Source organism: Sapajus apella, unplaced genomic scaffold (assembly GCF_009761245.1).
Source record: "Sapajus apella isolate SASKATOON/1434 unplaced genomic scaffold, GSC_monkey_1.0 scaffold65, whole genome shotgun sequence".
Lineage (NCBI taxonomy): Eukaryota > Metazoa > Chordata > Mammalia > Primates > Cebidae > Sapajus > Sapajus apella.
In genome coordinates, this window is record NW_022437005.1 from 9,736,677 (window position 1) to 9,760,937 (window position 24,261).

Below are 24,261 nucleotides of genomic sequence, written 5' to 3' on the forward strand. Positions count from 1 at the left end.
GGAGTGGTGAGAGAGGGCATCCTTGTCTCGTGCTGGGTTTCAAAGGGAATGCTTCCAGTTTTTGCCCATTCAGTATGATATTGGCTATAGGTTTGTCATAAATAGTTTTTATTGTTTTGAGATATGTTCCTTCGATACCTAGTTTATGAAGAGTTTTTAGCATAAAGCGCTGTTGAATTTTGTCAAAGGCCTTCTCTGCATCTATTGAGATAATCATGTGGTTTTGGTCTTTGGTTCTGTTTATGTGGTGGATTATGTTTATAGACTTGTGTATGTTGAACCAGCCTTGCATCACTGGAATGAAGCCTACTTGATAGTGATGGATAAGCTTTTTGATGTGCTGTTGCAATCAGTTTGGCAGTATTTTATTGAAGATTTTTGCATCTATGTTCATCATGGATATCGGCCTGAGTTTTCTTTTTTTGTTGAGCTTCTGCCGGATTTTGGTATCAGGATGATGCTGGTCTCATAAAATGATTTGGGAAGGATTCCCTCTTTTTGTATTGTTTGGAATAGTTTCAGAAGAAAAGGTACCAGCTCCTTTTTGTACGTCTGGTAGAATTTGGCTGTGAACTCGTCTGGACCTGGGCTTTTTTTGGTTGGTAGGCTATTGATTGCTGCCTCAACTTCAGCCCTTGTTATTGATCTGTTCAAGGTTTCAATTTCTTCCTGGTTTAGGTGTGGGAGGGTGCGAGTGTCCAGGAATTTGTCCATTTCTTCCAGGTTTACTGGTTTATGTGCATAGAGTTGTTTGTATTAATCTCTGATTGTAGTTTGTATTTCTTTGGAATCTGTGGTGATATCCCCTTCATCGTTTTTTATTGCATCTATTTGACTCTTCTCCCTTTTCTTTTTATTAATCTGGCCAGCAGTCTATTTTGTTGCTCTTTTCAAAAAAACCGCTGCTAGATTTATTGATTTTTTGAAGGGGTTTTTGTGTCTCTATCTCCTTCAGTTCTGCTCTGATCTTAGTTATTGCTTGTCTTCTGCTAGTTTTTGATTTTTTTTTGATCTTGCTCCTCTAGCTCTTTCAATTTTGACGATAGAGTGTCGATTTTAGATCTTTCCTCACTTCTCATGTGTGCATTTATTGCTATAAATTTCCCTCTAGACACTGCTTTAAATGTGTCTCAGAGATTCTGGTACATTGTGCCTTCATTCCTGCTTGTTTCAAAGAACATCTTCATTTCATTGTTTATCCAATCGACATTCAGGAGCCAGTTGTTCAGTTTCCATGAAGCTGTGTGGTTCTGAGTTAGTTTCTTAATTCTCAGTTCTAATTTGATTGCCCTTGGTCTGAGAGACTATTTGTTATGATTTCTGTTATTTTTCATTTTCTAAGGAGTGATTTACTTCCAATTATGTGGTCAATTTTAGACAATGTGGTGCTGAGAAGAATGTATAGTCTGTGGATTTGGATTGGAGATTTCTGTAGATGTTTATTAGGTCCTCTTGGTCCAGATCTGAGTTCAAGTCCTGGATATACTTGTTAATTTTCTGTTGCGTTGATCAGTCTAATATTGACAGTGCAGTGTTAAAGTCTCTCTAAGTCTCTTTGTAGATCATTAAGAGCTTGCTTTATGTACTGGGTGCTCCTATATTGGGTACATATATATTTAGGATCTTTAGCTCTTCTTGATGCATTGATTCCTTTACCATTATGCAGTGCCCTTCTTTGTCTTTTTTGATCTTTGTTGGTTTAAAGTCCATTTTATCAAAGACTAGGATTGCAGCTCCTGCTTTTTTTTTGCTCTCCATTTGCTTGATAAATCTTCTTCCATCCCTTTATTTTGAGCCTATGTGTGTCCTTGTACATGAGATGGGTTTCCTGAATACAGCACACTGGCAGTTCTTAACTTTTTATTCAATTTGCCTGTCTGTGTCTTTTGATTGGGGCATTTATCCCATTTACATTTAAGGTTAAAATTGTTATGTGTGAATTTGATCCTGCCATTTTGATGGTAGCTGGATATTTTGACCGTTAGTTGACACATTTTCTTTATTGTGTCAATGGTCTTTACCATTTGGTACTTTTTTGGAGTGGCTGGTACTGGTTGTTCCTTTCCTTATTTAGAGCTTTTTTCAGGAGCTCTTGTAAGGCAAGCCTGGTGGTGATGAAATCTCTGAGTACTTGCTTGTCCATAAAGGATTTTCTTTCTCTTTCACTTATGAAACTTAGTTTGACTGGATATGAAATTCCAGGTTGAAATTTCTTTTGTTTAAGGATGTTGAATATTGGCCCCCACTCTCCTCTGACTTGTAGAGTTTCTGTGGAGAGATCCGCTGTGAGTCTGATGGGCTTCCCTTTGTGGGTAACCTGATCTTTCTCACTGGCTGCTCTTAGCATTTTCTCCTTCATTTCAACCCTGGTGAATCTGATGATTATGTGCCTTGGGGTTGCTCTTCTTGAGGAATATCTTTGTGGTATTCTCTGTATTTCCTGGACTTGAATGGTGGCCTGCCTTGCTAGGTTGGGGAATCTCTCCTGGATAATATCCTGAAGAGTGTTTTCCAGCTTGGATTCATTCTCTCCATTACATTCAGGTACACCTATGAAACATAGTTTAGTTCTTTTCCCATAATCCCATGTTTCTTGGAGGCTTTGTTCATTTCTTTTCACTCTTTTTTCTCTAATCTTGTCTTCTCATTTTATTTCATTGAGTTGATCTTCAATCTCTGATATCCTCTGTTCTGCTTGGTTGATTCTGCTATTGAAACTTGTGTATGCTTCGGAAGGTTCTCGTGCTGTGTTTTTCAGCTCCATCAAGTCGTTTATATTCTTCTCTAAGCTGTTTATTCTAGTTAGCATCTCATCTAACCTTTTTTTAGGTTCTTAGTTTCTTTGCATTGGGTTAGCACGTGTTCTTTTAGCTCTGAGAAGTTTGTTATTACTCACCTTCTGAAGCCTGTGTCTGTCAATTCGTCAGATTCATTCTCCATCCATCTTTGATCCCTAGCTGGTGAGGAGTTGTGATCCTTCGGAGGAGGAGAGGTCTTCTGGTTTTGGGTGTTTTCATCCTTTTTGGGCTGGCTTTTCCCATCTTTGTTGATTTATCTACCTGTGGTCTTTGTAGCTGGTGACTTTCGGATGGGGTCTCCGAGTGGACGTCCTTTTTGTTGATGATGAAGTTATTTCTTTCTGTTTCTCAGTTTCCCTTCTAACAGTCAGGTCCCTCTGCTGCAGAACTGCTGAGATCCACTCCAGACCCTGCTTGCCTGGCGATCACCCAAGGGGCTGCAGAACAGTAAGGGTTGCTTCCGGTTTCTTCTTCTGTTATATTTGTCCCAGAAGGGTACCTGTCAGATGTCGGCCTGAGCTGTCCTTTATGAGGTGTCTCTTTGAGTATAAGGGGGTTGGGGAGCTGCTTGAGGAGACAGTCTGTCCCTTATAGGAGCTCAAGTGCTGTGCTGGGAGCTCCATTGTTCTGTGCAGATCTGCTGAGCATGTACCTTTAAGCCTGCTGCAGCAGAACTCATAACCGCCTCTTTTCCCAGGTGCTCTGTCCTAGGAAGGTCGGCTTTATTTATAAGTTCCTGTCATGCTGGCACCTTTTTTCATAGATGCCCTGCCCTGCATGGAGTAGTCTAGTCACAGTCTGCCAGCAGAGGCATTGCTGAGCTGCCACGGGCTCTGCCCAGCTGCTGTGTGAACTGCCTCAGTAGTGGTGGTCACCCTTCCGCCCGCTGAGCTGGACCGTCCTGGGTCCAGTTGCACTTGCTGTGAAACTCTCAGTCCAGGGCGTTTCAGATTGCTTGTTTTGTGGGGGTGGTACCTGCCAAGCCAGATCACCTAGCTCCCTGTCTCTGCCCTCTCCCTTTCAGTTCAATGGTCGGCTCTGTCTCCCAGGCATTCCAGGCACCAGTTGAAATGGTTGTCCAGATTTGTGTGAGTTTCTATGTGCCAACCTGGCACCAACTAAAACTGCCATGCTGAAAACTTGTGGTGCTTTTTGGCCCAGGAATCTCCTGGTCTGCGGGCAGTAAAAATTTGTTTGGAAATACGGTGGACACTCACCCTCTGCATTGTTCTTGCTGGGAACTGCACTCCGGAGTTGTTCCTATTCGACCATCTTGGATCCTTCCCCTCATAATTTTCTTTCTTTTCCTTTCTACATTATTAGGCCAGACATTCTCCTGAAAACAAAAGTCAAATTAACATAGGAAAAGCAAGCTGAGGTTTATTAATGCGTGCTGTACCCATCACGCAGGAGAAGACTTAGTCCAAAAGTATTTCTCAAGTCAGTGGCTTAGGGGTCCTTGATTAAATAATATTTCAGCAAAAAGCCATAAATCCTATGTAGTGACAAAACAAAGGAGAGAGCAGTTCTTGTCTTTTAAAAGGCAGGAAATTCTGGGAAGATAGTAAAACCTGCTTCCAGAGGTTTCTTACGCCTGCTGATGCCCTCTCTGGGCTGAGACGTGCGTGCTATCTTCAGTGCTGCCGTCAGCCAAACAGTGGCCAAGGTCAAGTGCTTCCCTGCACTGGAGGTGTTTTCAACTCAACAACCCTCAACATTTTGGGAAATATAATTTGGTTTCCCTCACGTTGGTGTGGTACATTTGCTAAACTTGATGAGCCAATATTGACATATTATTATTAGCTAAAGCCTACAGTTTACATTAGGGTTTATTCTTAGTGTTGTACATTCCATGGCTTTTGATGAATATATAATGACTAAGGATGTGTTCCACTGTCACAGTGTCACGAAGATTCGCCTCTCTGCCCTAAAAATCCTCTGTGTTCTGCCTCTTCTTCCCTCCCAACTCCTGTCTTTTTACTGTCTTTTTACTGTCTCCATAGGTTTATCTTTTCTGGAAGGTCATATAGTTGGAATCACAGAGAATGTAGCCTTTTCGGATTAGCTTCTTTCACTTAGTAATATGCATTTCAGTTTCCTCTAAGCATTTTCATGGCTTAATAGCTCACTCCTTTTTCGTGGTGAATGTTACTCCATTGTCTGAATAGAGCACAGTTTATTTATCCATTCACCTACCAAAGGACATCTTGGTTGCTTCCAAGTTTTGGCAATTATGAGTAAAGCTGCCATAAATATTCATGTGCAGATGTTTGTATGGCTATCATTTTTCCACTCATTTTGGTAAATACCTAGGAGTGCAATTTCTGGATGGTAAGAGTATGTTTAGATTTGTAGGAAACTGCCAGCCTGTCTTCCAAAGTGTCTGTGTCATTTTGTATCCCTACCAGCAATGAATGAGTTCCTGCTGTTCTACTTCCTTGCCAACATTTGAAACTGTCAGTGTTCTGGATTGTAGCCATTCTAACAGGTATGGACTAATATCTCGTTGCCGTTTTGATTTGCAATTCCCTAATGACATGTGCTGTTGAGCGTCTCTTCAATACTCCTTTGCCATCTGTGCCTCTTTTTTGAGGAGGTTTTCATTTAAATTTTCGGCCAATTTTTTAATTGGGTTGTTTGTTTTTTTATTGTTTAGTTTTAGGGGTTCTTTGTATATTTTGGATATTAGCCCTTCATCAGATAAAATCACACACTGCATAATTTCAGTGACATTTCAGTCAATGACATACCATGTATATGAAGATGATCCCAGAAGATTATAATAGCGTATTTTTACTGCACTTTTTCTATGTCCAGGTATGTTAAGATATATAAATACTTACCATTGGGTGACAATTGCCTTCACTGTCCAGGCTTAGGAGCCAGAGGCCATGCCACATAGCCTAGGTGTATGGTAGGCCACGCCTTCCTGCTTGCGTAAGCACTCTCCGGTGTTCACACGATGATGACGTTGCCTAACGACATATTTCTCAGATGGTATCCCCATCTGAGACTGTATACATTTCACAAACATGTTCTTCCAGTCTGTGGCCTATCTTTTCATTGTCTCCAGAGTGTCTTTTGTAAAACAGCAGTCTTAAGTTTTATTTCTATTTTACTATTGCATTTTAATTCCTCTGTTGGGTTCAGCTGAGCAGGAGAGAGAAGGCTGAGCTGTCAGGTGTTGGAGTAGCCAATTAAAGCAACAGTGAGCCAAAATGAAGGTACTGGTGAAGGCTTTAATCACATACTGCAATGGTGAAAGCAAGAGTCTCAACCAGAGAAAATGCTCACCCCTCTTGTTTCACTTTGCCCATGGAACTGTAGCGCCCCAATCCAGGGTCAGTTTGTTGGGGTCCTTTCACAATTGACCAAGCTCCAGACAAAAGACTCCAGTAGCTTTACAAGCCCTGGGGTCAGAGGGAGGGTGAGTGGGGAAGGGCCAGGAGTAGATCAAGAGAGAGTGGGGAAAATGTCTTTACGCCCCGCCCCATAAGGAGGCCTTACAGAGGCCCCTGAAGAAGACCCATCCTTGGACACCTCCAACATCGGGATGTAGGTTGTGTCTTCATTCTGAGAGGCTTAGCTCCGGCACTTCTATGGGCCTAGCATTGGGCTAAGGACCTTCCTCCATCTTGTGCCAGCCACTATACATCTGCTCATTTCACAGATGGAGAAATTGAGTCTCAAGGGTATTTCAGCAAATTGCTTAAGATCATACAGCAAGCAGCTGTCAAAACCAGGAATGAAACTGAAGTCCGTCTGACTCCTCAGTATTGTACTCTTATTCCAAACTTGCCTCCAGAGAGGACAGGGGTGCGCATCAGCCTGCCGGGCAGGTTGGCTGTGGATGCCTCCACTGCTCCCCTCAAGGCTTCCTTTCACTATTCCCCAGCTGTGACGAGGGTCAATCACTGACTGGCACAGAACACCTGCGGCATTCATTGTGACAGCGTCAGATCAAGGTCACTGCTGGTCCTTGACAGGGCAGGTAGGTATCCCCACATTTGGAGAAATGCAGCTGCACAGAGGAAAGGGCCTGGAGCCCACATGCAAAGTCTTTTCCCTAATATTTTGCTACGAAAATTTCCAAACACACAGTGAACAGTTACATGGATTCTACCTATAATCCTAACACCTAGATTCTAATGCCACCTATATTCTATACTTTAATATGTCACTCAACTTCCTCAGTCACATCTGTCCGTCCACCCAGCCATCAATACAGCTTATTTGTGATGTATTTGAGTAAGTTGTAGGCATCAGTCCACATCCCCCTAAACACATCAACCCATGTTATTAACTAGAGACCAATATTTGTTGTGTTTTCTTTTGAAATAAGCATTTAAAAATGCTTCCGTGGTGGGCGGGACTTCTGCGTGAGGGCTGTAGGCACAGCAGCCATGCTGTAGGCAGGAGGATGCAAGCCCTGCAATCGCTGGAACTGAAGGACCGAAAGAAGAAATGCAGCCAAGAGCAGTGGCAGCAGCCCTGGCTTTCCCACCTCTGAATTTCTTGTCGTGAGAAAAGCATTATGTTAAACAGGTTTTATTATGCAGAGACAAACTTACTGCTAAATATTACAAGTTTATTAACATGTTTAGCTGTAAGCAGGACCAAAATAAGATACCTAGAACAGATACTGATTTGCCTGCATTCATGGAAAACTTATTTAAAATTCATGTCTGTTTTACACAAATAGATATAAGCATAGAGCTAAGTGCTCCTCCAAGATAAATTTTAGCAGGATAAACAGTACAGCTAAAATCTCTTATGAATCTCATTTCCCCAACATATCTTTTATCTCTCTCTCTTTTAGTTTGATTCTTGTTTGTTAAGCTAACGGATGCCTTAATTCCATCCCAATGTGACTCCAAAATTTGAAATTAGAAGGCCCAAATGAATTATTATTATGATGATGATTTGCTCAAAAAGGATAAATACCTCATGCTGAAGACCATTCAACACACAACAAAAGTTAATGAACAGCAAGAATTTCAGTGCAGCCACAACCCCATTAAGCATCAAATCCAGTCATTGTGAGCATCAAAGAAGTCAAACTGGGCATCTGGTCTGTCCTGTGTAATGGGAAAACTTCTAATGAAAGGCCATGACTTTATTGTTGACATCGATTGCACTTCAAACTTGGAGCCCACAGTCTCTGCCAGAAGATTTTCTGAGGTTGTTTTTACTCATAAAGTTAAATAACATGAAATGTTGTCTCCATAGTAAAAGATGCTTTCCTAAAACTGAAGGGCCTACAGCCAAAAAGCAGGGCTTGACTGTGGCCATTTCTAAGAAGGAAACGTAGTCAGGTGAGTTAAAGGAAAATGGGCAAAAGAAAAAAAACCAAAGCTCCGAGTTAAAAAAGTCAATTCTCAGGATTGATGAGAGGAAAGTGGCCTTGGAACAGACAAGGGTGGCAGCTCCCTTGTGATGTGTGTGAGTGTTTTGATGGAGGTCAGTATAATTAGGGACACTCACGCTTGCTGTGCTGCTTTGGAGGAAGATGGAGGCGGACAATCAGAGACAGATGCCTTTCCAGTCCCTGGTGCTGAGCAGAGGATTTGGTCAAGCAACCTGCAGTAGGTGAAGTGTAGAAAGCACAAAGCTAACTCAAGCCTACAGTAGTCATTCACTTTTTAACTACCTCTGAAATAACGAGGTCCAAAGCAATCATGTTCCCCACTTCTGGAAAAATATAAAGGTCACAATTTGTAAATCTTTTCATTCATAACCATGATTAGCAGGATTTAAAAATTAACTTTATTGAGGTTTAATTTAACATGCAATAAAATGTACCCATTTTCTGTGTATGGCCTAAGGAGTTTTGACAAATGCAATCACCCACGTAACCAACACCCAATCAAGTATTTCCATCCTTCCATGAAGTTCCCTCAAGATCCTTTGCTCCCAACCCTAACCCCCACATTCACATAACCATTGAACTACCTCCCATCCCTGCAGATTAGTTTTGTCTCTTCTAGAATGTCATAGAAATAGAATCATGCAGGGTCCAGCTAATTTTGCTCCTTTGTGTCTGGCTTTCCTGCTCATTGTGTATTTCAGACGCCTGCTCCTTTTCCTCGATAAGGGATAACCCATTGTGTGCATGACCTGCAGTCCACCCAGCGACCTGCTGATGAATATCTAGGTTGTTTCCAGATCGAAGCTATATAAATAAACCTTGTGAATATCTGTGGCCAAGACCATGCAGATCATGGCTTCATTCCCTTAAATAAATATCTAAGAGCAGAATTGCTGGGTTGTATAGTAAGTGTATGTTTAACTTTTTAAGAAAGAAACCATCTGTTTTTGAAGACATTGTACCGTTTACATTCCTATTACTGTATGCAAGAGTTCCAGTTGAGAAGTGGCCTCTGAGCAGGTCAGGACCACGGGGCAATTTGCACATTCCCACTTCCCTTCCTCTCCCACTGCATTCAAACACGTCACTCTGACCAAGGCAGACTGGGGATGGCCACACGGGCGGCAGGGGGTGCGGTCTGTGAGGGTGTGTTCCCTGGGATCTGCTCTCAGAGCAGACGAGGTGGGTCTTAGGATGGCCAATCCCTCTGGGGATCAGAGAGCTTTTGAGTAGCTCTGCCCCAGTGTGTGTGTGTGTGTGTGTATGTGTGTGTGTGTGTGTGTTACATACACAAGCCCAAGTAAGTTCATTTGAACATATTATTAAAAATATCCTGTAATCTCAGCACTTTGGGAGGCTGAGGTGGGTAGATCACAAGGTCAGGAGTTCGAGACCAGCGTGACCAACATGGTGAAACCCTGTCTCAACTAAAATACAAAAATAATAATGATAACAATAGTAAGTGGGCATGTGGTGTACTCCTGTAGTCCCAGCTGCTCAGGAGGCTGAGGCAGGAGAATCACTTGAAGCCGGGAGGCAGAGGTTGCAGTGAGCCGAGATCCTGCCATTGCACTTCAGCCTGGGCGACAGAGTGAGACTCCGTCACACACACAAAAACTACCAAAAATACCCATTTTGCTCAATGCTCCTATCTGAAACTGGCTGAGCCCACTCAACTCCCCGCTCTTTGCTGGCTGACACATTTTCAGTTGCAGTTCCCATTCATGTCCAATGGGAGACAGGGAAGCTAGTGATTAAGAACGAGGGTGTAAGATTTTCTTCCTCTACTTTGCTACTCATCTTAAGTTCTCTTTGCCTCAATGCTCTTACCTATAAAATGCCGATATTAACACTACCTATTTCTCAATAATAAATACTATTTTCCCATTTGGTACATAGTAAAAGGTCAGTGATTTTTTTTCCTCTTCATTGCTTTTATAACATATGCAGTATAAAATAACATATCCAGTTGTCTTGTATTTAAAACCTCTTTGAGGCTTGACTGTGAGTAAGACACAATACTGAGTGTCTTACAGTCACTCAGGAAGACAAGAATTGTATAGCCACTGACCTATCATGCAAGGAATAAAGTGATGAAAGCCAGCAGGAAAATCCTGGGAGAGAACTCCATCTCCACGATACAGCTCCTCCTGGGGAAACGGAGGCATAACTTGTGGAGGCAGGGAGGACTGCCTGTGCTGCACTTAGAGGACGGCGGTATGCTGGAGGCTGCCCGTGCTCCAGAAATAGCACTTACACTTCTCACTGTGCTCAGGTCAAGTACACTGCCGGGGCCGCGTCTGTATCTGAGGGCTTCCCCACCTTAAGTGTGGAAGGCCACTTCGCCCACATGTGTGGCCATCTGAAAGTGCTGGGAATTACCCACCCACCCACACCACCCAGAGCAGCGCCCTTCTCATTATTGATGAATATTTACACCCCGGCTCCGTGGCTCTCAGACGTGATGACCCTGGTGTGTTTTGCAGTGTTTACCAGGGTTTCCACAGGGATGTCACCGCCCCATACCGCTACCACGGTTCACTGTGCTTCCCAGTGAACCACAGGATTGGGAGTCCTTGCCTCAGGCTCTGTTTTCGAGAGCTGGAGTGCAAAGAGTCCCAGACAAGATGGATATGGCAGCCACAATGCAGGTCAGCCGTAGTGAAGGCTTGAGTCCAGGCAGTGCCGTGAACTGGAGAGAGGGGACGGCTGAGCAGACGGTGGAGGAGGAGCTGGCAGGTGAGAAAGAGGCCCTGGGCAGCATCGAGGCTCACACAGGCCCACCAGGAGTGTGCGCTGGCCTGCCCTGCCTGATACACTGCCCCAACCCGCAGCTCAGTCATGTACTCCACATGCGTTCACTGAGCGCCACTGTCTAGATGCCTAGGGCATATCAGGGACCAAAAGACAAAAAACGGGCCCTGGTGGCAATTACATTCTAGTAAATAAATACAGATGCTGAATAATCATAGTGTATAAATGGAAATCATACACCATGGTGGTAGGTGATGGGGATTTTGGAAAAACAGTGAGCAGAGCAAGGATCGCTGGGAGGGCTGGAGAGAAGGCGTAGCCTTACAGCCCACTGGGAGAAGACAGAAAGTGAGGAAGGAAAGTCAAGACACGTGGAAAATAGAACCATCTAAAATTGTTTCCAGAATAAGAGAGTCAAGGCAATGAACAAGGTGTAATCACAAGAATAAGAGAAGATTACTCAAGACCAAACGAAGCAGTGGTTCTCCGAGGCCAGCTTCCTGGACCAGCGTCGTCAGCAGAAATGCAGTCTTGGGCTCCACCCCAGATCGGCTGAGTCAGAAGCTCTGGGGGAGGGGTTCAGGTTTTAGGCAGCCCTGTAGGGGGCTCCAGGGGGTCCAGACACATGCTTAGGTTCAAATACAGCTTGAAGGAAGCACCCCCCTGTGCTGGGAAGAGCTCACCTAGTGCAGGTGGAACCAGAAAAAGACGGCACTTGTGACCTGAAGCGAAACCTCAGGGCTCAACAGAGAACAAGAGAATCACCAAAGTACTTGGAAAAAAAAAAGAGGGAGAGAAAAAGAAATGTCCTGTGAAAGAAAACACATCATTTGACATCAGCCTTCTCATCAGGAACAATGTATGCAAGAAAGCAAAGGCTGGGCATCTCCGGAGTTCTACAGGACAATAGTTTAGAGCTTCACAATCCGTGTGTTAGTGAGACATCATGCAACGTAGGGAAGCGAAAGGCATTTCCAGTCATGCAAGCATACGGAAAATCGACCCTTAGATGACCTTCTCAGAAAAAGACACAAATCACAGCAAAGCCCTCCCGTGAGAACTGAATCCAACAGTACTGGGAATTAGAGGTGAGGACGAGAAAAAAATCAAGGAAAACTTGTGGCATTCAAGTAGATTTTGATTGCAAAAATGTAAAACAATCAAAAAATAAAATTCAGATGCAATCCCGGGGGCAGTGGTGTGGGAATTTGGGTAATTTTCGAGGAGAGGAAATGGAAATAACAGATTGCTGGGTATTTTGGGGGATGGGGGAGGACATAGCTATGAATTAACATGAGACATTGATAGTAAGACATAGGCTTTAGTATGTGAGGTGAAAAAATAAGACTATTTGAAGAATACAAACAGTCCACATCAGTTCCAAACTATTAAGAGAAAAAAGAAAACTGAATCAATCCAATAATGGATGAGAGACAGAGGCTACACATCCCGATGAGTCATTATAAATGGAACATATAAAATAAGTCAGCACTAACTTATTAGTAACCTTAATGAATGTGAATCAATTGAATTCTCCCATTAAAAGACAAAGACGGCCGGGCACAGTGGCTCACGCCTGTAATCCCAGCACTTTGGGAGGCCGAGGTGGGTGGATCACGAGGTCAAGAGATCGAGACCATCCTGGTCAACATGGTGAAACCCCGTCTCTACTAAAAATACAAAAATTAGCTGGGTATGGTGGCGTGCGCCTGTAATCCCAGCTACTCAGGAGGCTGAGGCAGGAGAATTGCTTGAACCTAGGAGGCGGAGGTTGCAGTGAGCCGAGATCGCGCCATTGCACTCCAGCTGGGTAACAAGAGCGAAACTCCGTCTAAATCCAAAAAAAAAAAAAAAAAAAAAGACAAAGGATTTGATTGAATAAAAATAAACACATAAAGTGAAATCCAGCTTTGTTGTTTATAAGAAACAAATCTGAAGGCTGAATTTAGAGGAAAAAAAATTTCATACTCATAAGCGGCAGCAGAATGAATCGGGTATATCAGTTTTAAAGTCAGATAAAATATAATTTGAAGTGAAAAGTTCCAAAAGTTATATTTTCTATTGGTAAAAGATGAAATCTGCCAAATAGGAATCAGTCCCCTCACCACACAGCTGTAAATAGAAGACAAAACTGGTGGAAATCCGAGGAGAAGCTGACAAAGCCCCAGCCATGGGGGACAAGGGCCTGATGGAGGCCAGGACATGAGGACTCGCAGGACCGAGGAGAAGGAAAGCAGACAAGCGCGTGGTGCCCCCGACACACACGCGGGTGGGAGGCGGCAATTTCAACCATGAAGTAAAACGTTTGGACATAATCTCAGACCCTGGAGAAAGAAGGCTGAGGTCCCAATTATTTTCTTCCACCTCACAAATTTCATTATTTTCATGACACTTGAGCACAGGAGGAGCCCAACGGAGAGGGGTCACGGGCTTGGCTTCAGGCCTTATGATATGAACTGTGTGGACAGATGTAAGGCCAGCGGCATAGGCAAGCAGACTTTGCAGGAAGGTGACAAGAGGGTGCTGGGCCTCGCCAGGGCCAGCAGGACAAAGCGTACAGGCACAGCCTGAGAAACTTGGCCCTTTCTTCTCAGACTTCAAGCCCAGCTTTGTGAGACCTGATCGTGACCTTCACCGCACCTGAGTTAGTCCTCTACCCGCTTTTGTGTTCTCTCTCTTCCCTCCCTCATCTTTTCCTTCCTCCTTTCCCATGTATTCATTCCCTCCCATTCATTTTCTCCCTCCCTCCCATTCATTCCGTCCGTCCCTCCCTGCCTCCCATCCTTCCATCCTATTCCGTTGACTTCTATGAACCAATTCTAACCACAAGAGAACATCAGCATCCAAGTCAATGATGACAAACCTCAAACAGAACCCAAGTACCAGAGCTCAGAGAGGGACAACTGCTCACCAGGAATTCGGGTGCTTCCCTGGATTCTCAGGAGAGGGTCTGTGCCTGAACTACATGCTGAGCGTCCTTAAGTCAGCCACAGTTCCAGAAAAATGACTGCATTTGATCTATACCTTTTATTCTTTCTGCCTCTTTCTTCACTTTTTTACTGTTGAGCTTTCCATAATTTCCTCGGACAAGCGAGAGTTAGAGGTATTCAGAGGATCTGAAGGGTAAACCCATCAGTAGTTCTCTTTCTAAGCGGCTGTAATGCCACATATAATTCAGGGAAAGATTGAGTGTGACTTCTCTGGTTTTCAAGTTTACTATCCCTGTTCTCTGTGTCTCCTCTTGCTGAATATACACAAGAGTCCGCTGAGAACTCAATGGGCTAACTCGATGCATGTTCAGTCCCATGGAAGCTACATAGTATGTGTCTGAGTCATTTTAATCTGCATTTTGTCTGATGATGGCAACACAAATGTACTCTGCATTGTGCAATAGATATGTGTGCAAATTAATGCAAATCATTTGTTTGCAAAAGATTTACCTAGCATTTAAGAAATTTTAGTGAGACAGCAAAAGTCCCCAAGAAAAGTAACCATCACAAGTTGGTGTTTTTTTTATAGGCTTTTCCTAAATCAAGAAACACTGGCCTCGGGTGTTTCAGTATGAGACAGAAGGATGTTAGAACTGTGTGTGCTTGTGGGTCTGTGTCGGTGGGTGTGTTGTGTGTGTGTTTGTGGATGCATGCCTCTGGGTTTTGTGTGTGTGTGTGTGGGTGTGTGTGTGTTGGGGGAGCAGCCATGGTTGTTCATACTGAGGAAGAATTTCCAAATGTATGTTGTTAATGACTAACCTGCTAACAGAATCAGCTGCATTTAACCCTAAATGATGGATATTTGCTGCAAGTGTTCTGTACCATTAGCATAACAGAACAGAACACTTTATCCTTCTTAAGCCCTGTGCTTTTGTCACAGCCTTTACCCCGTGCACAATCTTGAAAGCAGGGTGACTCACAATTGACCACCATCTGCCGTTCCTGACTTGGAATCACCGTGAGATTCGTGCGGCCAAATACCCACCGATCTGATCTGCCTGTCCAATTAGTTAAATAAACTGAAAGGGCTTTGCTGACAAAGTACTGATAAATGCTCCAATGATAATTATAGAACGGTGTTTTCACACTGCATTCATTGTTTAATTCTGCTCCAGGCGTCTCCCTTGTAATTTACAAGATGCAGGGAATTAAAGAGTGATGAGGGGGACATGGATGAGTGGACTTAGCTGCCGTGGACACTGGGCACAGTGCAGCCCAGCCACTGTGTTCCGTGTCCCTAAGGGCAGCATGCTGAGGCAATGTTTGCTGAGGCAATGAAGGAGGGCAGAGCCCTGTGCCCCCTCTCGCCTCCAGTAGGTGCAGGTACAGAAATTCAGCTGCAGGGTACCTTCTTTTTTAGCAACTTTTTACAAAGGGAGATGAATAAATACAATGACCTTGAAAGCAAGTTCTGCCAGTTATTTTGAGTTGTCTTGAAATATATTAAAACAAGTTCACAACCAATGTTTTTAAGAGTTTATTAGGATAGGCACATAACAGGAAGCTCAAAGGACAACAAAGCTGCTCCTTCCTAAAGGCTGACCCACGATGGCACTCAAAGCACCATTTTGTTAGAACTGGGAGGAAGAGCTCAGTCTCTGAGCCTTCCCTCCTCACCGTCTGGGAAGCATGCACGGGATAAGGGTAAATCCTGCAGAGAAATCTTGTAATTCCAGAATGAGTCAAACAAACTTGAAATACACACATTTAAAAAGACTTACATTCTCATTTAGTGTTCGTGAAGTGATTACTGACATTTACGATCACATCTGACATCACAGAGTGAGACTTATGCAAGGATCTAATTCAAGCTGACGCCAAAGCTGTGCAAAGAACCCCAGCCCAGGGGAGTGGTGGGCTAAATCTGCTGAAAAGAGCTGCTTGCCACCTTGCAGATAACAGCAACAGTGAAATAGGGGATTCCAGAGCTTGTACCTAAAATAGAAGGGCATTAACTACAAGAACAGACCGAAACTCCATTTATTTTTAAATAAGCCTTTTGGTGACTATTTGTCTCAGGAATCTAGTACGAAAGTCGTGTCTTTGATTAATGAATATATGGAGAATTTGGATTATCATCCTCTGTTTTTGGTTGAGAAAATGCGCAAACCATATAGATTTGAGCTATGGATTTTGCAGCCAAAGTAGAGACAGATGTTTTCAGGGATCGTATCTCAGATTCCCATGCTAAAGCTATTGTTCAAGGTGATGGAAATATGTAGGAGGCATTAAACCATTTCGCAGCTGCTAGAAAGCCGCGTTTTCCTGTTTTCCTGATTTAGACAATGGAGAAGCTAAGAAGAGAAATAATAGCAAAGGGTTTCCTATGTTAGTTTTAAAAAGACTGTTATTTTTAATTCAATTTTTTTGTCAAATGGCATTTCTGTTCTCCCAGTGTTCACAGAAATATTTATAGGAATAAAGGTTGAAACAAAAGTATGTCATGATCCTGTCTATCTGTCGAAAGATTGCTCAATAAGGTGCTCAAACAACTGCTCATGAAGAGGGTGGAAAAGGCAAAGAAACTTGAAGAGAAAAGAAATTCTTTTAAACTCAGTTCACCCTGAAAAACGGACATAACACATGCATATAAAGGTTTACGTTTTTATTTCACATTTTTGCCCAATGGCGGGGAAGAGGACATGAGGCTGGGCCTCTCTGAAGCTTTGCTCCTCTGCTGCTGACTAACAGGCCTCCGGGTGGCCTTGCAAGGCTGGCAGTGACCGCAGCCCGCGTCCCCAAGTCCTTAATCAGGACCTCATGCAGTTCTTCCCCACGTTACCCAAACATAACATCTTAGTGCGACTCACGGATGTATTGCACCGCGACGCCGTGGCACTGCCGATGATGCTTAGGTGTGTGGGCCGTGGAAGGCAGAGACCAGATGTGGCGGTTTTGCCTGGAAACCAAGCTGTTGAGCAGGAGTGGAGTCCCTCTACAGAGGATGCTCACCAAATTCCTCCTAAAGTGTTCTGGATAACGGTCCTGCCCTGGTTTTTCTGTGATCCTCAGATTACCTGTGGGAATTGTCCTCTTGCATCACCTTTCTCAAACAAGGAATAAGAAAGAAAGGGCAGTGATGGCACCTGAAATTCAGGAATGAGCGGGCATGGTGAGCTGTGTGTGTGCAATGTTCTCTTTACGTCATCTGCTTTGAGAGGTAGGATGAGGGGAGGGAGAGAGTTTGTCCTGAATATATTCAATTTTCCCAAGAGTCTCCCAGAATTATTGAGCTATTTGGACAACAAATCTTCATTGTCTTATTTTCCATCTTCAGGTGAAACCTTCCACCAGTCCCTATGGCCCTGGCTTGTTCTGTGCTGAACAGGTCACTGGGACAGAAACACTGTGTCTAGTGAGGATTTAGCAGGTAGCAGGGCGCACGTCTACCCATACTGTGACCCCTGGATTCCCTGCTGTGCCACGCCTGGGCAAGCGGGGGCCACTCTGGATAAAGACAGTTTGTCAATGGCCCCTTGGACGATGGGCATTTGTTTACCCACTGCCGTGGCCCCCGAGATCCCCAAAACAAGAATTCCCATGCCTCAAAGTGACAGCAGAAATAAGCAGGAGAATAATGCACGTGTTTGAGGCCAGTGGTTTCCATCAGACCCACTTCCTGAGCTGTTGGGGTGGGCTGCTGGCTCTCCCCAAGCAGTGGGAGTGGTGTGCAAGAGAAAGCACCACCCAGCAGGAGAGGACCCAGCCCTGCCAGGGTACCCTTTAAGGAAGTGGACTCTTTCTCACCCATTTCTCCCCTTGTGGGTTCCACAGAGGGGCTCCATGCCCTCCCTGCTGTTGAGAACGGGGCTGCATGTTGCCACCTACAGAAAAATTCAGAGACCAGACGGTGGTGCTGGGATGTGAGAGCAATCAGAACACTGTGAGAATAGCAGGGCTCGTAGTGACCTCAGCGAATTCAAGGACCCCGGGATTCATACACAGACTGTGCTGGGGCTCTGAGAACCTGAGGACAGGAATTCCTCCTTCACCCCAAATAATAAGGCCAAGGATTTTCAAGGCCCAGAGGGAAAGGTGTTGCATTTGCATTTATCTCAGTGTTGACGTTGGTCAGCAGCGTATCCCGCAGTGTCTTCAGAATCCACTGAATGGTCAGACAGCTGCTGTCCACGCCACAGACTGCCCAGCTCCACAGATCACCTAGAGTCCTGTGGCCAAGGAAGTGCTGACAAATGGACACAGCCTTTGTCTCCCTTAAGTGTTAAACACCAGAATTCCAACTGAAAACTGAAGACCATGAGATGACTTTTAAAAGAAGTTCCAAATGCCCCACTGAGCCCCACAAAACCTCCATCTTTCCTTTCACCTCCCCTGCCCACTGAGTTTTCCATTAAAAAAACTCTGAACCGGCCTGGCACGGTGGCTCTAATCCCAGCACTTTGGAAGGCAGAGGCAGGTGGATCATGAGGTCAGGTGTTCAAGGCCAGCCTGGCCAAGATAGTGCAACACTGTCTCTACTAAAAATATGAAAATTAGCTGGGTGTGGTGGCGGGCGCCTGTAATCCTAGCTACTTGGGAAGCCGAGGCAGAGAATTGCTTGAACCTTGGAGGCAGAGGTTGCAGTGAGCTGAGATCGCACCACTGCACTCCAGCCTGGGGTGACAGAGTGAGACTTTGTCTCAAAAAAAGAAAAATCTGAACCATAGCATCTGTATTTCAAAACTGGCAAGAGTATTAACTTGAAGGCCCTGCACCTGCTGTCTCTTTATCTGCTCCAGGGTGCCACCTCCGAGACCGATGCCTTGCTAAGGCAAAACCAGAAACAAGGAGGCACCCTTTCTCTGAGGCTTTGGAGCCTTGGAGGGAGACACATTTCCTCTGCCTATTCTTCTGCACAGTGGCAGCAAAAAGCCCACAGGCGACATGAGGCCTCCTAGAGATACTCAGGTAACTTCTAGTGACTCTGACCATCCGTGACCCCCAGGGCTGCGTTCCAGTGCCCCAGGCAGAATGGTGCGGTGAGAGAGAGAGAGAGAAGGAGAGAGAGAACGTGCACTATGGACCACATTATCATAAGGAGAAATCTTTGCAAGTGTACCCTTTAAAATGAGAAGTTAAGTTTAAATGGCTTTGAGCAGGTTTTGCTGACAAAAAGGATTTTAGTTAGTCCTCTTTTTCCTTCCTCCTTCACTCCCCACCCCCATTTTTAAGGAAAAGAGAGACGCAGAACAAACGTTCCTTCAGCAAGCTGCCTGAATAGCCCCTACTTGGTGTTCGCCCCACCCACACTTCGGGATTTAAAATCTCAGGGTGCTGCATCAACTGTGAACCGCAAACTGTGCTAACATGCTCTAAAAGGACAGCCTTCAAGCACAGTGCATCATCTCCCGTTCACACTTGCTTTAGGAAACAGTCCGATGGAAGGTTCTGCAGGGCTTCCTCCGTCTGCGCTCAGAGCGCTGGCATTCCCGGCAGGACGAAGTGGAGGCAGGGCCACACGCAGGGCGTCCGGGGCCTCCCGGGCGGAAAGACAGGCTGTTCTTGATTTTGTTTCCTTGTTAGTGTTAGTCACATCCACAGTCAAGCGTGTGGCAACCTCAGTATATTTAGATGAACAAATTCAAGTATGTGTGAACAAATCCCTGTCCACTCTCACCAAGCCCTGTAGATGACGTGACTTCACAAAAACACCCATAACTCACTTCAAGCAACTTTTCTCATACTTTTCAAACTTCCTTTGCAAATAAACCCAAGACTACTAGAAATGGAAGAACTAGGGAGGCACTTCCGGCCTCCTGGTGACCTAAGCAGTTAATTGCACCCCTGGCCGTTCTGGGGGACATCAACAAGATCCCATTCAGCAAGACTCATGCTGGGGAAATGCAGGAATGCAAATGTAAGAAATGTTTCCAGTCCTGAACATCTTCCCTTTGACCAAAACACCAGAGCGTCTCGTCTAACCGAATAATTAATTGACTTAGTTTTCATCCCAGGAAGAGACACAAATCATTTCAATCCTAATCAGCACAAGTAGCCTGCCTTTTCCTCTTAGGTGGTGGAAGTGAGCAGAGAAGCTGTTCAGGGGAGCCCCTAGCCCCGGCCTCCTCACGCCCTGATCCGGAATCTATCACACTGGAATTTGAAAAGGGAGATGTAAGAATCATTACAAAAATTTCCACTGTGGCACGCCAACACACAGCTTCCACTTCAGGAACACCACACATGCGTAGAGAATACCTGCATGTTCCGGGGCCTTTAAGGAAAAGGCTTACAATTGTTTGCTAAGATTCCAGTCCAGTCTTTCAGAAAGATGTGGGTCCCCCTTGGGATGGAGAGTTCAAAGCTCTGAGGACAGTGGCCGATGACTCTACTGTCTCTGGGGTCACCTCGCTTTCAGCAGTCTGTCCCAGGTGTCGGACTATGAAAAACAAAAGGGGCAGGGTTGGACGCCACAGCGCCCCTGCCCCCTGTGCGTCTGGAGCTTGGGAGAGAGCCCCACCAGCAGCCCTGCGCAGACAGGCAGCATGCGCTGCTAAGGGGGCCCTCGTGCCTGGCATGGGGAGAGGCTGGGGGTCGGCTGCCGGGATCGGGGTGTTTCCGCCCGCAGGGACGCTGTGCCTGCTCCTGCTGCCACCTCTTTGTACTGCAGTCGGTGCCCCATGCCTGCCCTTCCCCTCCCCCAGTCACGCAGGGCCCCCTTTACCTGTATGCGTTCTCCATGGCCCTGCCCTCCGCTCGCTCTGGAACCCAGGAGTACCTGTCTGCCGCATTCTGGGGCTTCTCCTCCTTCTCCTCCCTCTTCGCTCTCCTCTTGCGATAGACCAGCAGCCCCAGAGCCAGGGCCAGCAGGAGGAGGATGGCCACCACGGTGCCCAGGATGTAGAACAAAAGCAGCTTTTGCCCGTCAGTGCCATCGTCGTTTTGTTTGGCGATGGAGGAGTCCCCACCTGCAGGCTCCTGGGGGCCAGACGCGGCCGTGACGTGATGGGTGCTGGGCTCCTTCCGGACGCCTGGGGACACACTAGGGGCCAGCATTTCGAGTGGGTCAGAGGAGACTGGGGCATCAGGTGAGAGCGAAAGTCTCCTTGTGGTGGGTGTGGCCCTGGGGGTGCCCTCGGGGCCCCTCGTGGGACTGGCTGTTGCAGCGGGGGCCATGGTGCTCCCCTTTTTCTTTCCTTTGTACTCCTCCTCAGGGGGCCCAGATGGTGGTTCCAGAGACACAAGCCCCATGGTGCAGGAGACCCCATTTGGGGCCAGCTCCCAGCCTGTCAGGCAGCCACAGTGGAAAGACCCTTGTGTGTTGACACACAAGCTGTCACACGGGGAGACCCCGGGGCCTGCACACTCATCCACGTCCTGGCACTGAGTGCCGCCCTCCTCAGCCAGGGCGTAGCCCTCCTGGCAGGAGCAGTAGAATGAGCCGTCTGTGTTGGTACAGCCCTGGGCACAGGGCGAGGGGTCCAGGGCACACTCATCCACATCCCGACAGGCACCCTCTCCAGGACCGCCTGGCTCGTAACCAACCCAGCATTCGCAGCGGAAGCCCCCAGGGGTGTTGACACACTCCTGGGCACAGGGGGAGTCCTGGCATTCATCCACATCCACACAGTCCAGCTGACTCGAGTCCAGCTGGTACCCTTGGGGACAGTGGCATGTGTAGTTTTTCCCATGGGATCCCTGGATGCATGTGGCCCCCCCACGGCATGGGCTGGAGCTGCAAGGGTTTCGGGAGGCACAGGTCACCAGGTCGTCCAGCAGCCGGAACCCTGGACGGCAGCCGCAAAGGAAAGAGCCATCCCCTCCTTCAAAGCAGTCCTGGTGGCAGCCCCCATTGTTGAAGTTGCAGCCATACTTGGGGCTGACACAGAGGGGGCCCGAGCTGCCCCAGTCGAACACATCGGGGGCCTTCTCCTTGCACAGGAAATAATGACTCTGACTCTTGTCCTGGTCCCCGTCCCCACAGACCACATTGGCAGCAGAGGCAAAGGGCACAGCCTCCAAGGAGGAACTGGTGGTCTGGAAGGGTGTGGTGTAGGTCACCTGACCTGGGCCCCCCAGGGCCAGGGGCCGACACATGCCTTTGAAGCTGAACTTGCACACGAAGCCCTCAATGTTATTTCCGGGGGAGTCTGAGCTCCCACAGGGGCCTTCGGCCCACCTGGGGAGGTGGCTGGAAAGGAGAGGCTGGGACAGGTCCAGCAGCAGAGACACACAGCGCTTGGAGATGCATGAGCTGCGGAGCTCCTTGTACCAGTTAGCGTAAGGCGTGTCCTCCCCGCCGCCCACCCAGCTGAAGCCCTTCAGCGGCAGGCTGGGGTCCAAGCACTTGCCCTTCTCTCGCTGGAGCCCAATCCAGAACTTGCCCATCCTCGCTGTCAGGTTTGCCTCCGGCCTCAGGAGCTGGGCCAGGGCTCGCTGGATGTGCTGGGCCTCCTCCTTGCTCTTCACAGTGGCCAGGTTGCCCCCGTTCTGGCTGCAGTGGTTCTGGGCCTCAGCGGCGCTCAGCTTGCCCCAGTGGGCCGTGTAGCAGGCCATCCCCGCGCAGACCACCGCCTCCGTGTCACCTCCTGTTCCAGCCCCTGGCTGACCCAGGAGTAGCAGCAGCAGCAGGCCAGTGAAGGTGGCCATCCCGGTCTCCATGTGCCCCTCGGCGGGAGGCGAGAAGCCCAGCAGGGACAGAGGGGACAGGAGCTTCTATCTCGACTCCCAGCTGGGCCCTGAGGGGAGCTGAGGGGTGAGCTGCAGCCACTCTGGCCCAGAGAAGGACACAAAGGCTGCGGGCTTTCCACGTCCCCCTGACCCAAGGCGTATCCTGTGCTGCTGCACTTCTTATTTCTCACCGGATGCTGGGGCTTCCTGCAATGAATAGTTCTCTGACTCCTGCTGCCTTCATCACGGTGCTGTTGTTCATAAAAGGAACCAGGCGGCTCTGCCGGGTCCCTGGCTCAGCACTGTGGAAACTCCGCAATGGGTGGGGGGTAGGGAAGACGTTACCACTCCGACATCCCGCCGGCTTGATTTTGGCTGCCTTCTCTTTCTCATGGCATGAAGAGCCTCAGTGGTATGCCATGGAGCGTGCAGAAACTTTGGGGGCTAGAAACTCAAGGAAGCTTCCTTAGTAACCCGTAATAAAATTCTACTTTGGTTTGCAAATAACCAAAAGAGAAAAAAAAAAATTCGGAGACTTAAGACACAAGGCCATGGATGGTTATAATTTTCAGCCTTTTTTAGAAGCGAAGGAAACTGGACTTTCCTTTTGTCTATCTCATGTTCTCTGTTGGCTTTGGGCGTCTTTTTTCTTTAATCTCCCCATCGTGAACTTTAAATAGACAGGCATTTTTTTAAATAGGAGCCGGGTCATGGGAACGTCTGGGTTTTCAACATAATGCCAAGCTCCTCGAGAATGTGAATCCAAACTGGATGAAATTTGGCAGTTTGGGGGTTTCACAATGGAAATATTGCATTGTGAGGTGGCAGGGTCACAAAAAGCATCAGAAAGAAAATGGAAATGTGTCTGGCCTCATGGCACAGGGCTCACAGGCTCACTTTCCCAGCTCGGGACTCCCAGCAAGGCTTGGAAATGTGGGCAGGGGGTGGGCGTTGAAGTCCTGCAGGCCCTCCCATGACTCCATCACTCGGCAGAAACCCTGGAATCACAGGGTGCTTTTCCTGCAGCCACACACCTTTGCTCATTGGGTGGGATCCCCGGGGAGGGGACCCTGAGACAAGGATTTGGGGAGACTAGTTTATTTGGGAGGGGAAGTGAAATAGACAAGGAGGAAGCCAACCCACAGCGATTTGCTGAGAAAGAGACCCGGGGCTGCTGCTGGGGCCGGTGCCAGGCATTCTGGGGGCCCAAGACACCTCAGCACCATCCTAGTTGAGGGAAGGGCTCAGTTGTTATCCAAGTCCCCTGTTATTGTCAGCAGACTGTATCTCTCACTTTGAGAGATTGGCTGTAAATTCGAGCCCTGCCCAGTGACCAGGGTTCCTTCTTACACAAAACTTGTTTCTATGGACAGACACACTTGTGGCTCTTATCTGACCCGTGTCCAGTTTATTCCTACCTAGACAGCTACTCCCTAGGAGGGCCCAGACAAGAGGAGAGTTGGGTTGCGGTGTGAGTCAGGGGAGACACAGGAGGCAGCACAAGAAGATGCAGGAAGCAACAGAAGCACCGTGTCACTTTCAGATCCCAGGGAGAGGGCAGCGCACTGCACAGGGCCAGTGGGAAGCCGGGTGCTGCCCGGATCATGCATGTTCACCTGGAGTGGGGTGAAGGGAGAGAGAGGGACCTGAGACCTAAGCCTTTATTGGGGTCCAGGGCGTTTCCCAAGCAGGTTTCCCATGGGGAGTTCTCACTGGTGGGTTTAAAGCAGCCAGACCCGGG

At 47.0% G+C, this 24,261-nt stretch overlaps 1 protein-coding gene across 2 annotated transcripts; it reads right to left on the reverse strand.

Moving 5' to 3' along the window:
- Positions 1 to 19,457: 19,457 nt before the first annotated feature.
- CD93 (CD93 molecule) lies at positions 19,458 to 23,152 on the reverse strand. Of its 2 annotated transcripts, none has more exons than XM_032248148.1 (2): positions 20,575 to 23,152; positions 19,458 to 20,289 (listed from the first exon to the last, which is right to left on the reverse strand). In XM_032248148.1, exons 1-2 carry the CDS (start codon positions 22,509 to 22,511, stop codon positions 20,265 to 20,267), a joined length of 1,962 nt encoding a protein of 653 aa, XP_032104039.1. In that variant the 5' UTR covers positions 22,512 to 23,152; the 3' UTR covers positions 19,458 to 20,264. The 2 variants fall into 2 exon arrangements, with proteins under 2 accessions (XP_032104039.1, XP_032104040.1); XM_032248149.1 differs by having other exon boundaries at positions 20,629 to 23,150.
- Positions 23,153 to 24,261: the final 1,109 nt, after the last annotated feature.

Coding starts and splice junctions, on each gene's coding strand:
- CD93 (XM_032248148.1), bottom strand. CDS start 22,511: ATGGAGACCGGGATGGCCACCTTCACTGGCCTGCTGCTGCTGCTACTC. Junction 20,290..20,574: donor GCCATGGAGAACGCATACAG/GTAAAGGGGGCC, acceptor TGTTTTTCATAG/TCCGACACCTGGGACAGACT.